We start from the raw sequence: 15,248 nt of genomic DNA on the forward strand, positions 1-15,248 counted from the left end.
AATCCCACATCCTAGATATCACTGAATGAAACATTCCAGTTGTAAATCTTTATTCATTACATAGTGGAAAGTGTGGAGAACAATAAAACCTAAAAATGATCAATGTAAATCCCAACTAATATCCCTCGGAGGTCTGGAGTTGGAATGATGCTCAAAATTAAAGAGGAAAGTGAAGTTACAGGTTGATCCAACTTCAGTGGAAATACCTCAAAATAAGGAAATGATGCTCAATAGTGTGTGTGGCCTCCACGTGCCTGTATGACCTCTCTACAACGCCTGTTCATTCTCCCGATGAGGCGGCTGATGGTCTCCTGAGGGATCTCCTCCCAGACCTGGACTAAAGCATCCGCCAACTCCTGGACAATCTGTGGTGCAATGTGACGTTGGTGGATGGTGCGAGACATGATGTCCCAGATGTGTTCAATCGGATTCAGGTCTAGGGAACGGGCGGGCCAGTCCATAGCTTCAATGCCTTCATCTTGCAGGAACTGCTGACATACTCCAGCCACATGAGGTCTGGCATTGTCCTGCATTAGGAGGAACCCACAAGCCAACCGCACCAGCATATGGTCTCACAATGGGTCTGTCTGAGGATCTCATCTTGGTACCTAATGGCAGTCAGGCTACCTCTGGCGAGCACAATGGGGGCTGTGAAGCCCTCCAAAGAAATGCCTCCCCACACCATTACTGACCCACTGCCAAACAGGTCATGCTGAAGGATTTTGCAGGCAGCAGATCGCTCTCCATGGCGTCTCCAGACTCTATCATGTCTGTCACATGTGCTCAGTGTGAACCTGCTTTCATCTGTGAAGAGCACAGGGCAAAAGTGGAGAATTTGCCAATCCTGGAGTTCTGTGGCAAATGCCAAGCATCCTGCACGGTGTTGGGCTGTGAGCACAACTCCCATCTGTGGACGTCGGGCACTCAGACCATCCTCATGGAGTCAGTTTCTAACCCTTTGTGCAGACACATGCACATTTGTGGCCTGCTGGAGGTCATTTTTCAGGGCTCTGGCAGTGCTCCTCCTGTTTCTCCTTGCACAAAGGCTGAGGTAGCGGTCCTGCTGCTGGGTTGATGCCCTCCTACGGCCCCCTCCACGTCTCCTGGTGTACAGGCCTCCTGGTAGTGCCTTCAGCCTCTGGACACTACGCTGACAGAAACAGCAAACCTTCTTGCCACAGCTCGCATTGATGTGCCATCCTGGATGAGCTGCACTACCTGAGCCACTAGTGTGGTTTGTAGAGTCCGTCTCATGCTACCACGAGTGTGAAAGCACAACCACCATTCAAAAGTGACCAAAACATCAGCCAGAAAGCATTGGTACTGAGATGTGGTCTGTGGTCCCCACCTGCAGAACCACTCCTTTATTGGGTGTGTCTTGATAATTGCCAATAATTTCCATCTGTTGTCTATTCCATTTGCACAACAGCATGTGAAATTGATTATCAAAGTGTTACTTCCTAAGTGGAGAGTTTGATTTCACAGCAGTTTGATTAACGTGGAGTTATATTCTGTTGTTTAAGTGTTCCCTTTATTTTTTTGAGCAGTGTATATATCAATCTCATACACAAACACACACAGTGGGTGAAGTAAGTATTGAACCCGTCACCAATTCTCTAAGTAAATATACTTCTACGGCCTTCTTCACACATCCGTTTTTCAAATCCGTATGAGGTCAGTTTTTTTTTTAAGGGCCGCAAATATGGACACAAGCATGCCAATTGTATTCAGTGGTGGTGCCCACATGTCAGGTTTTTCACAAAGACCAAGTAACTGTGTGAAAAACCTGCAGACATGTCAGTTTTTTTCCGCAGCATTGATAAAATGAATGCTGCACACGTGTACACTAATGACACAAGAATCACATCCATGTGTCATCAGAGTGACATGTACCAGGGCCTGGGAGCAAGTGGTACAGTTCACGCTGTTCCCAGGTGCCTGGCCGACTGCTGAAGGCAACTTATCATTGTCTCCTGCTTGCGCAGATATCAGCGTAACCAGAAGACAATTAGGGGATTGTATTTAGCAGCAGCTCTGTATCTTCTGTGTAAAATAAAGAATTAAATAAAAAAAATGGCATAGGCTGCAGTGGCTGCAGTGCAAGTTTAATAACCAGCAGAGAGAAAGCCCGCAGCTGGGGGCTGATATTAATAATCGGGGCAAGGGACAATACGCCATAAGGTTCCCAGGCTATTAATAACAGCTTACAGGTGTTTGCTTAGCATTTACTGGTAAATGTAAGAGCGACCCCAGAAAAAAAAAAGTAGGGTCCTCCTAAATTCAAACCAGCAAAGGCTAAACAGACAGCTGTGGGTTCATATTAATTGCCTGGCAAGTGGCCAGAGATATTGCTCCACCACAGGCTACCAACATCAGCTCTCAGCCGCCTCAGAAATGGCACATCCATAAGATGGCCAAATCTGTCTCTTTGCCTCGCCCTGTCCACTTGCTCTGTGGTGGTGGCAAGTGAGCTGACATCAAGAGTTAGTAACTTACGATATATAATAAGTCTGTAAGTCAACGCTCATCCATGTGAAAAACCTGATATGTGCGCACCACCATTGTATACAATGGGTGCACGTATGTCTGTATTTGCGGTCCTTAAAAAAGGACGTGAGAAAGGAACCTAAGAACTACACTCGTAACTAATGGAACTACATATCTTACACTACCCTTTATCCATACTACATATAGTGCACTGCTCTCTGTATGTATAATATATATATATATATATATATATATATATATATATATATATATATATATATATATATATATACACAGTATATACAGCTGTACTACATGCAGTGTACTGCCATGTTCATCCTGCCACCTACAAACAGTACATACACTATATAACCATCTACGTGTTCTGCACGTATTATACTGCCCTTTGAGCTTTTGTCATAATCACCAAAAAAACAAGATTCAAATGGAAACCCTAATAAAGCCATGAACTGTAATGAGGCTGACCGAGTTACCGTGGACATTTTTCTGTACGTCTGCTGGGACGGAGGGCGGACAGTGTCCAGCGTGACCCTGGCAGCCGCATATTAGGGCGCTTCCAGGGGGATTACGATGAATCTTCCAATGCGGTGGCACAGTGAAGAGCACTATATATGTGTGACCCTAGCCTTAGGGTACCGTCACACAGTGCAATTTTGATCGCTACAACGGCACGATTCGTGACGTTCCAGCGATGCATTTACGATATCGCTGTGTTTGACACGCTACTGCGATCCGGATCCCCGCTGAGAATCGTACGTCGTAGCAGATCGTTTGAAACTTTCTTTCGTCGTCTAGTGTCCCGCTGTGGCGGCATGATTGCATTGTGTGACACAGGTTGTATACGATGTGCGCACAGTAACCAATGGCTTCTACATCGCAAATACGTCATGAAATTATCGCTCCAGCGCCGTGTATTGCAACGTGTGACCGCAGTATACGACGCTGGAGCGATACTTATACGACGCTGCAACGTCACGAATCGTGCCGTCGTAGCGATGAAAATGGCACTGTGTGACGGTACCCTTACCTGCACTATATGACATGTACTGCTCTCTACCTGCTACTCCGGCAATGTGACCTGCGGAACTGGACACCAGGAAAGGGCGACTGCAACTCATAGATAGTAACGCTCGTCCTCAACAAGGAAAATGTTTCACCAACTTCCAGCAGATTTTTCATTTTTTACATGCGATTATTTTTACTGTTCCTTTAAATATAACCTTCACTGGACATACATCTCAGAATAGTGTAATCAATAGAGCATCAGGATAGTGTAAGGCAGTGAAAACCTGTTGGACTCATGCGCCCCCCTCATAGATTTTGGCTATTACTCACAATGGCTTTACTGCTATGATAGAAATCACCGGTTCCCAAATCGGAGGTAGAATGGAAATCCCAAATTAATCACCAGTAAGATTAATGAGTAAGGTATAAACAATGCTGTATTAGAAATTAACAAAATACTCCAAATTCCACAAGTTACACACACAAGTATAGGTAAAGGTAAGCTGACCTATATCCCCATGGATTAGTCCTATCTAGTCCGGAAAGATGAGCACAGTATGTAAAAATTGTGTCCACTAATGACCTACAGTTATAATAGCTTTAGATCAGGCCAGGCTAGATGAGCCCTTTACCAGTGGAACAGGAGAAAGAGTGGAGCTCAGTGCTGTAACCTCTGGTTACTGATCTAGCTTCATCTAAAACTAAGGAAGAATTCATCTGGAAGCACATAAAGATCTTACCTGGAGTACTCTATCCTGGGAAGGATCAGATACAAACAGATGCATATCAGAAGGAAGAGGTCGGCAGTCAGGAAATAAGCAAGAGCACTATCTGTAACGTTGGATGCAATCGACAGGTCCAAAATTGCGGCCACTGCACTCACTGTGCCTCCCATTGCTTGGCCTGAAAATAAGGAACAAAAAAGAAAAAGGTGTTGTATTCCCTAGGAATAATTTTGTAAAGTGACAGATTTGCAAACAGGTTATAGATGAAAGAATTACATCTCTATATTAAAAAGGCACTTACACGTATATGGGAGCACATGCCCTAAAATACCGTCATGTGACCAAGAGATGAATAGTGTTGAGCGAACTTTCTTGGATAAGGTGTTAGGCCTCTTTCACACATCAGTTTTTTAGAATCCGTCACAATCCGTCAAAGTGTTGAAAAGATGGATCCTGTGCTGATTGTAAAAAACTGATGCACTGGATCGTTTTTCTCTCTATGGATCCGCCGGAGCAGCCGCTACTGGAATTGGGGGGGGGGAGAGAGAGAGGGGAGAAGAGAAAGAGAGAGAAGAGAGAGAAAGAGAGAAAGAGAGAAAGATTTTTTTTTCCCCTGAATGGAAAAAATGGGTTAAATTACAGGAATTAGAAATTCTTCCAGGCATGCTCAGTTACAAAAAACGGGATCGGTCGCTGGATTCCGTCTTTAGACGGACAGCGGCGGATCCTGTGTCAATAGGCTTCCATTATAGCCAACAACGGACAGCGCAGGATCAGTCGCTGTCCGATTTTTCAACATACACAAAAAACGGTACTATGTCCGTTGTCTCCGGGCGTCAGACACAGAATTTAGGACAGATCCGTGAAACTGAAGGCCATCCGTCACAAACCGTCGCTAATACAAGTCTATGAGAAAAAAACGGATCCAGCAGCAACATTTGCTGGATCCGTTTTTTTTTTTTTTCACAAAACGATGGATTTTGACAGAAAGAAAAAGACTGAAGTGTGAAAGAGGCCTTATCCGACCATGCTCATGTGCTAACAAAGTTGTCTTCCTCACGCCTGCATGTCTCCCCGCTGTTCGACAGCCGCAACACGTGCAGGGATTGTCTATCAAACAGGTAATCACTTCATATGTTGGGCCTGTCGAACAACCGCGAGACATGCAGCCGCTGGGAATCTAACATTTTTCGAGAACGCATCCTCGAATAAAACCTTATCCAATCATGTTCGTTCATCACTAATGAAGACCTGTGAGAAGTCTTTGCAGCCCTCCCATAACCCGGTAGGGTTCTGGGGGGTAAACACCTTAGTATAAACAGATTTTGGATGTCACTGAAAGTTCTTGTGTGACTGTAAAAATCAGCAGTTTGCTCTTAGTAACAGTATTTAGCAATGGAGAGGCTTCTTTCTAGCAGCTTTAAAGAGCAGTGCTTGATAAAATATAATCTCACACATCCTTACAGCTTGTTTCTGCTATGTAGCTCAGCTCTTTCCCTACAGCATGTGTGCAAATAAGGAACAGAATAATGAGTTCATCTTTGCATTGACACCAATATTTGTGAGTGAATACCTCTCAATCATTGACTTTGTGATTTGCGACAAATGTATTAAACAATTTGCGCCTTTTTTCAATCAGTCTCTTGTGCTTTAGTCAGTTTTCTGATTTGCATTTGGCTTTTCTATATGTTATAGAGAAGGTCATGAAATGTTATATTTTTTTAAAAAAGGTCTCAATATTAGGCATAACTACATTCTAGTCTTGTCCTGGAGTGCTTTTTTTTCCTGCTACAATAAACAAACCTATACTCACCTCCCGTGCCGGTTCCGTTCGAGCGGTGCCAGCACTCGCAGCCTTGGGGCTGTTAATGCAGTGCACCTCGCACACCTGGCCTCACCTGGCCAGACGCCTGACACGGCCTGACCCACCCATACCCCTTACTGCAGGGCTTTTAAACACACACAAACCTGTGGCCTTCAGCCACCTGGAAAACCCGGGCCGGAAATCCGTGACTCTCATGCACACCTATGGACTTCATAAGTCTGCATGCACATTCTGGGGAGAACAAACAGCACCCCCTAGCTGTATCAGAGGCCACAACCTCACATTTGTTTATTTTATCGAGGCCTAACATTTAGTGTAAGAAGATTTGGTCCTAGTAGTGGAAAACCCCTTTAAAACATATATGACTAGTGGTGCCCATACACTTAGGCTGAATCCTGACGTCTGTGTATGGGACATGATGGATGGTTGGGCCAAGGGTCTCTTGACCTGACCTCAACAGCCTCATTGGTATATATGAAGCTGTTGAGTTAGGAAAACAAAAATATTATGCCTAATCAGGTCCCAGGTAAATCAGAAACACACACAAAAAAATCCTCCTACTTTTCACAACAACTTTCATAGATAAATATTTAAAAAAGAGCGCTATTGTAAGACAGAGATGTCACACTTATAAACAAAAGGGCCAGATTATGTGTGTAAATAGTAGAAGGGTCTTTTTTAGCAGCTGTGGAGTTTGGGTCAGAAGACACAAGGCCAATCCATCTATCATGTTCCTATGGACCATGCTTCATCTCATCTGAATTTGGCCTCAGATACATTTTTACTGAACACTTGTTTGACTGATGGCCAGCTCTCATAACTTCCTCATAAACATGAATGATTTATTCAGTTGATAATTTATATATTTATTTAGTGGCCTTCGGCTTGATCGTGAGCCATGGAGACTTGATGAATGAATGCTCTATAGGAAGACAGATCATGTGCAAGCCTAGATAGGTCCACCAGGATCTTATCTGCCATTATCTTGATAGTATTAAGCCATTGGGTTGCTGGTCTCTCTCTTTGCCTTGTTCCTCCTATCCTTATGACCATTATTTCCTTCTCCAGCGATTTTGTATGACGTGTCCAAAGTAGGCAAACGGTAGCCCGGTTATCGCTGCTTCAAGTGGCATGTCTGGCTTGATTTGTTCTAAAATTTGTTTGTTCCTCTTGCCGTCCATGGTACTGATAACATCCTTCTCCAGCACCACATTTCGAAGGCGGAGATTCTTCTTCAGTATCACTTTATTGTCCAGGTTTCGTATCCGTCTGTTATCACAGAAAAGATCAAACTATGGATAAGCCGTATCTTCGTTGCAAGTAACATGTAGCTCCTTCTTGAGTGATCATCTTTACAAGTAGGTTGAAGCCCTTTACGACTTCCAGTTTGTTGCCGTTCATCTCAAATGAGTCCCGATGATACCTGGCAGTAGTCAATATCTATCTTCTTTGTGTTGAGTAGCAGTCCCAAGTTTGAGCTTTCCATTTTGACACTCTACGATTGTTGCCATCAATGTTGTATCGTTTGCCTTTTTAAGATTATTGATGATTCGTCTAGCAATTTGGATTACATGAAGAGGAAATAGAGGGAAGTTTGTGGCACATCCATTCGAAAAAAAAAAACAGTTTTCTTTACTTAGATTTCCACGAAAATAGGTGAATTAATTTAGTGGAGGAAAAAGTTTTTTAATTGACTAAATGGATTCATCTATTTTTACGGAAACCTACGGTGAATAAAGAAAACGGTTTTTATTTGAATGGATGTGCTGCAAACTTCTATTTCCGCTTCATATGTTGGCTGTGCACTGTTAGTTGGATTCAGCATCCTTTGGAGGATTCCTTCAAAGCATTTATTCTAAAGCATACGTGGTGAGTAGTGATGAGCGAGAGTACTCACTGTTTGGGTTTTCCAGAGCACGCTCGGGTGACCTCCGAGTATTTATGACTGCTCAGAGATTTCGTTTTCATCGCCGCAGCTGAATGATTTAAAGCTACTAGAAAACTTGAATACATGTGGGGATTCCCTAGCAACCAGGCAACCCCCACATGTACTCAGCCTGGTTCAGCTGCCGCGATGAAAACTAAATCTCCGAACACTAACAAATACTCGGAGACCACCCGAGCGTACTCGGGAAAACCCAAGCAACGAGTACACTCGCTCATCACTAGTGCTGAGCTTTATATAAAATTTTCAATTCTGATTACCTCTTTTTTGGCAGGTCCACCCTTCCTGAAAATAGCTTCTGCATATAAATTGAAGAGAAATGGTGACAAGATATAACCTTGACTGACGCCTCACTCTAGTTTGAGCCATGCAGAGTCACCATGTTCCGTTAGGACTGTTGCTGCTTGGTCAATGTAAGCTTCCAAATGAGGCTGATCAGATGGTTCGGCATATTCTTCATTGTATTTCAAAGTTTCTGGTGAACAACACAGTCAAAGGTCTTGCTGTAGATGATGAAGCAAAGATAGTTCTCCTAGTCTTTGGCCTTTTCCACTATCTATCTAATGCTAGCAACCACATTTCTTGTTCACCTGCCTTATATGAATCTTGCTTGTTCCTCTGGTACCTCTTTGTCAAAGTAAGGCCTTTCACCATCTTTTTAGGATCTTCAGTAGTATTTTGTTGGAATAAGGTATGAGTGCAATAGTCTGATAGTTTCCACAGTTGGCAGCATCTCCCTTCTTCAGAATAGGAATAAACACAGATCTTGTCCAGAACCATTTACCAGTATATACAGGCATGTGGTGACATCAACTGCTGCTTCAGAAGACTTTATTAGCTGTATTGGAATATTGTCAGACCCAGGCGCATAAATATAATTCATGTACTGTCATTAGGAAAAGCAAAGTACCGTATTTTTCGGACTATAAGACGCACCGGACTATAAGGCACACCCAGGTTTTAGAGGTGGAAAATAGGGAAAAAAATATTTGAAGCAAAAAAAATGTGGTAAAATATTTAATAACATAAATAACATACTATTATATGTGGTGTTATTATATATAATAGTATGTTATTATGTTGGAAGCTGCGGGACCAGTGTGGTGTCTGTGAAGTACGATATGAAGACGCTGGAGGGTGAGTATAAGGGCTCATTTCCACATGCGAGGCACACGTCCGTATCTCGCATGTGGAAACCAAGCTCTGGCGCCGGCACTTTGGAGCGGAGCTGTGCAGCTCCATGTGTTCCTATGCGGCCGCACGCTCCGCTCTGGAGTGCCGGATCCACAGCTTGGTTTCCACATGCGAGATACGGACGTGTGCCTCGCATGTGGAAATGAGCCCTAAGAATGGGTGCACAGGGCTTATAGTGAAAGCACCACTCCAGCACTGCAAAATAACACTGGAGTGCTGCTTTAAAATCCCATGGGAGAACTATAACTCCCAGCATGTCCTGCAGATCCTATGCCATGCTGGGAGTTATAGTTCACCAAAGGAGTGGCAGAGTGCTTTATTGTGTTTTGTAAAGACTGACCTCTTAATTGTGGCAGCCAGCCACACTGTGGTGAGGTAAAAGCTGGAGCATCCCATGGCTGCACACACACAGAGCCCTCCCTGTTGTTGTTGCCTTTCCACAGCGCAGGACATAAGAGGAAGCTGCAGATTCTAGGTGGGAGTCTGAAGGACCTGTGATGATGTCAGAAGAGGGAGGGCTCTGAGCTGCCATGTGATGCTCCAGCCCGCCCACTTCTGACATCACACAGGTCCTCCCTGTGCACCAGACAGCTCAGCGTCCAGCACAGGCAGGTATGCAGCGATCTCCTGGCCCCTGCTGCTGCCTCCTCCCCCGGACACACAGATTCTCCCCAGAATCAGTGCTGGGGAAACTGTGTGTCGCTGCTTAAGTGCAGCATTCATTTGCTGCTCCCGACTCACCGCTCAGCTGATCGGTGGGCGGGGAGCCGCTAATGAATATTCACTGCACTTAATCAGCGGGGCCATGTGCTTTCCCCAGCAGCTGATTCCGGGCAGCAGGGACATCCTGAAGTGGGATAACAGTGCGATCCCACTCGCTGCTGCCCCCCTCCCCACATGCTATATCCGTACTATAAGACGCACCCACACTTTCCTCCCAAATTTGGAGGAAAAAAAGTGTGTCTTATAGTCTGAAAAATACGGTAAGTCGAGGCCAGAGAACCAGAGAAGAATGGATGCAGCTTATAGGCTTAGAAAATAAAAGACTAGGTGTCTGAATTCACATCACCTGTTCTTTATCTCCACATAAGGAATTTGTTGGTTTTGTGAGGCATTTATGGGAAAAATTGCATTGCTTTGCTGCAATTTTCAAAAATCACAGGTAAAATTATGCGGTTTTACTGTGATCTCGGCAAAAAAGCTACATTGCAGCCATAACATGTGAAATACAGCCTTATTTTATAGGTTGATCCTGCTGAAATCAGCGGGTTCGGATGACTTTAATCAATTTGTATATGGGCTTTTAGAGTAAAAGTTTATTACAGGCCCAAACTTGGCAATGCATTATTCATGTCATCTGCTACTTTTGTGGTAAGTACTTTTGCGCAGTGGAGATGGAAAATCTGGAGATTTTCTTTATTGCTGCAACTCATTCTGTGGAACACAATGAACATTAGCGTTGCCGTCTCTTATTCTAGCACATGGAGTACTGGGAAATCAAAGAAAACATTGTTATTCTGTGAACTTTGATTTCCTTTCTTCTGCATTAATCTGTTAAGCCTCTGAAATGATAATCTAATAAAATGTAAGTGCTGGTAAAAAGCCCTGCTCAGTGTGTAGATGGGTCTATAATCTGTACTAATACTATTGTTCTGAAAAGGCTTTTCTGTTACATTTTATTATGCTCATACACTTGTCATAGGGAAAAATAATAAAATCGGAGGTAGTCACCCTCCACAGGTCCAACGATGCCTGTCTGCCGCTGTTACTGGTCTTTGTGGACTACTTGTAGCAGTGACATCAGGACTACTGCGAAAGTGAACTCTGCAGCCAGTCATCAAGCTCAGCGGCTCTGCTGATGTAGCAGTCTGCAACGGCTGAGCCCATTGATTGACTGCAACGGTCACATGTGACGCTGTTGTGACGTCATCCCTGCAAACAGCTAAAGACTATGGATCGCATTGGAGAGACTTTGTTGGATCTACGAGGGGTGAATAACTGATCATCAACAGTTGTAGAAGGTTATGTTAATAGTGCGTTAGCAAGTTCAACAGTTTCTCTGCCCAGAACCTGCTCTGTTGGCAGTAAAAATGCGGTCTTAAAACCATCACATTACATGTGTGATATCTCCACAGTACATGTGTAATAAAGTTAGATTTATTCATCAAAAATGCAAAGAAAATGTTTGTTGCATTTTGGAACCATTTTTTTAATATTGGCAATCGCCTATAGCTGCTACTGCGCAGGCTCGGAGGCGCCATCTTGGAGGAGGACATTTTTTCTTTTTATCTAGCAAGATGGGTCCGCCGGTGCATGCGCAGTAGTAGCTATCAGATCACTTCTATATACACACTGATAACTGCCACCGCAAAGCCCCATTTTCAAATAGATTTTTTATTTATTTATTTTTTAAATATCAGGATAACCTCAACCATAATTATATGCACACTAGATGGTAGCCCGATTCTAACGCATCGGGTATTCTAGAATATGTATGTAATATTTTTGAAGATTTTAGAATAATACATTGAATACACAGGATTCGGCTGGCCGCCACCAATTAGCGAAGCGTGGTTCAAACCCCGCGCCAATTTGCGGCCGGACTGCGCCTGTCGCTGATTGTTCGCGGCCGGCCATGTAGTATATAACAGCCCACGTAGTAAATAGCACAGCCACGTAGTATATTGCACAGCCACGTAGTATATAGCACAGCCACGTAGTATATAGCACAGCCCACGGAGTATATAGCACAGCCCACGGAGTATATAGCACAGCCCACGGAGTATATAGCACATCCATGTAGTATATAGCACAGCCCACGGAGTGTATAACAGCCCACATAGCATATAACAGCCCACGTAGCATATAACACAGCTCACGTAGTATATAACAGCCCACGCACGCAGTATATAACACAGCCCACTTTGTGTATAACACAGCCCACGTAGTGTATAACACAGCCCACGTAGTGTATAACACAGCCCACGTAGTGTATAACACAGCACACGTAGTGTATAACACAGCACACGTAGTGTATAACACAGCCCACGTAGTGTATAACACAGCCCACGTAGTATATTGCACAGCCCACGTAGTATATAGCACAGCCCACGCAGTATATTGCACAGCCCACATAGTATATTGCACAGCCCACGTAGTATATTGCACAGCGCAAGCAATATATAGCACAGCCCACGTAGTATATTGCACAGCCCACGCAGTATATAGCACAGCCCACGCAGTATATTGCACAGCCCACGCAGTATATTGCACAGCCCACGTAGTATATTGCACAGCCCAAGCAGTATATTGCACAGCCCACATAGGATAAAGCACAGCCCACATAGGATATAGCACAGCCCACGTAGTACATTGCACAGCCCACGTAGTACATTGCACAGCCCACGTAGTATATTGCACAGCCCACGCAGTATATAGCAATGTGGGCATCATATTCCTGTTAAAAAAAATAATTAAAATAAAAAATAGTTATATACTCACCTTCCGTTGGCCCCGGATCCAGGCGAAGCGTTTACCGATGCTCCTCGCGCGCTCCGGTCTCAAGAGTGCATTGCGGTCTCGCGAGATGATGACGTAGCGGTCTCGCGAAACCGCTACGTCATCATCTCGCGAGACCGCAATGCATGGAGCGGTCACCGGAGAGTCGCGAGGAGCGGGAAAGGCCGGTTCTGGATCCGAGGGGCCGACGGACGGTAAGTATATAACTATTTTTTTTTTTTTTTTATTATTATTTTTAACATTAGATCTTTTTACTATTGATGCCACATAGGCAGCATCAATAGGAAAAAGTTGGTCACACAGGGTTAATAGCAGCGGTAACGGAGTGTGTTACCCGCGGCATCACGCGGTCCGTTACCGCTGCCATTAACCCTGTGTGAGCGGTGACTGGAGGGGAGTATGGAGCGGGCGCCGGGCACTCCTGACGAAGCTATTGTTATAGCGAAACGCGCATCGAGGTGCGCTCTGGCTGAGTGATCCCCCCCCTTTCCTGACTCTGACAACATGACCACAGGTAAATTTATAAGTAGCTTGTACCATCACTGGTTATGATGTCCGTGCCGGCCTTATGCTAAATAGTAGCTAGACTGCCTTATCTATACGGCACGGCTGTCTCTTTATTAGATATTTGCACTATAGTCTGTACATGAGCTTTACTTATTGGCATATTTTATGGTAATATTAGGAGCAGGTAGTTACATATTTTGTACCCTATGCAGTATCAGTCAGTGGGGGGACATTCTAGTCTTCGGCTCTGCTTAGATTTCGGATTTGCACTTTATCTCACCATATATTGTGTGTTTAATGTTGGTTTTATAATGTTGTTTACAATAAATATAGTTGCTTTTAATATGTAATCCAGTCTCTTCATGTTTCTCTGTTGGTGCCCACTGACTGCGGGGAGTAAGGAGCGGCCATTTTCCCGCCGGACTGTGCTCGTCGCTGATTGGTCGCGGCAAAACGGCCAAGACCAATCAGCGACTTGGATTTCCATGACAGAGAGGCCGCAACCAATGAATATCCGTGACAGACAGACAGAAGGACAGATAGAAGTGACCCTTAGACAATTATATAGTAGATTACACATGCGATTATGCTGCAGCGCAGGTGCCACGGTTGGAGCCTGCAGGTTTTTTTTTTTAGTATGTATATATAATATTCATTATGTATACTAGGGGGCCGGGCAGTGAGGGATCAGTGACCTGTCAGCAGTCTGCATTATGAATAGCTAATCAGAGCACCACATGAAGACCCCCACAGGCCGCCCCGGGGCACGAGCATATCATTAACTCAAAACTGAAAATAAAGATTAAACACAAGATAGATTTCATCACCCCAGGTATCATTTTAATCAGTATGACGTCGCCAACCTGACACCGTGTGTAGGTTACTGTGCACAATCCTGCTGACAGATTCCCTTTAACGCAAAAGTGCGACAACTTCAAGTTAGATGGTTTCCTGCGGTGAACAGCAATCTCCAATCTGTCCACAGATTCCTAATTGGATTAAGGTCTGGGCTGTGACTAGGCCACTCCAAAACAGTTACACATTTCCCCTTAAACCCCTCGATCGTAGGTTTAGCAGTATGCTTTGAAGAACCTCCGTCCCAGTCTCAAATCACTGACAGACTAAAATACTAGGGAGAAAGTAGCGCAAATAGGGTCTTATCTGACATACAATTATAGTCTTAATCAGATTGTACAAACATGATTTATTATTAAAAAGGCATTTTTCAATGATTTGCACAGCTGCTGGGGATCCACGGGTTACAAAACCGACACATGTGGTAATTTTCTGAGGAAGAAGTGCTGGACACTTTGAATAGATTAAAAACCACATATTTGAATAAATCGCTGAGATTTGACGCCTTCCATACTCAGCAGCGCGGGAGGCATCCACAAATTATTCCTATCTTCATCATTGACAGACTGAACCAGATTTGGTCAATAATATCTCTATTTTGCACTATGCATCTTCCCCTCAACTTGGACCAATTTCCCACCCCCCCGCTGCCAAAAAACATTCCCACATCATGATGCTGCCACCACCATGTTTCACCGTGTAGATGGTGTTCTTGGGGTGATGAGCTGTGATGGTTTGGCGTCAAAATAAGTAGATACACATGCACATCCCAATTTTTAGTTATTTAATCCCATAAATGTAATTTATGCCTATATTTTTCTCACTTCATCAACTTAGACTATTTAGTGCTGATGCATCATAAATAAATCAGATTACAAAAATATTTAAACACACATTGTAATGTAATAAAGTATGTTAACAAAAAAAAAAAAAAGGGGGTGAATACTTTTGCAAGCCACTGTACATCGGGTACTTATGGCTTGATTTATTGCAGTATGCTCTAATAATGGCATTTTGTTTCCTTTTTTACCCCCTTTATCTATGAAAAACATTTGATATTTCTGCCATTTAAAAGCATTAAAAAAATTGGGATTTGGATGTTTCTCCCCCAGCAGTTCGCCCCCGGGTACATTTCGCCCCCATTTGTCCTTGTAGTTCATGAATT

At 43.8% G+C, this 15,248-nt stretch overlaps 1 protein-coding gene across 1 annotated transcript in view; it reads right to left on the reverse strand.

Moving 5' to 3' along the window:
- SLC29A3 (solute carrier family 29 member 3) overlaps positions 1–15,248 on the reverse strand; it is a 69,158-nt gene that overhangs the window by 8,546 nt on the left and 45,364 nt on the right. Inside the window, exon 5 of the mRNA XM_077259288.1 lies at positions 4,254–4,416. Within this exon, the coding sequence (XP_077115403.1) occupies positions 4,254–4,416 (163 nt within the window). The remainder of the gene's footprint in view (positions 1–4,253; positions 4,417–15,248) is intronic.

The sequence above is a fragment of the Ranitomeya variabilis genome, chromosome 4 (assembly GCF_051348905.1).
Source record: "Ranitomeya variabilis isolate aRanVar5 chromosome 4, aRanVar5.hap1, whole genome shotgun sequence".
Classification (NCBI taxonomy): Eukaryota; Metazoa; Chordata; class Amphibia; order Anura; family Dendrobatidae; genus Ranitomeya; species Ranitomeya variabilis.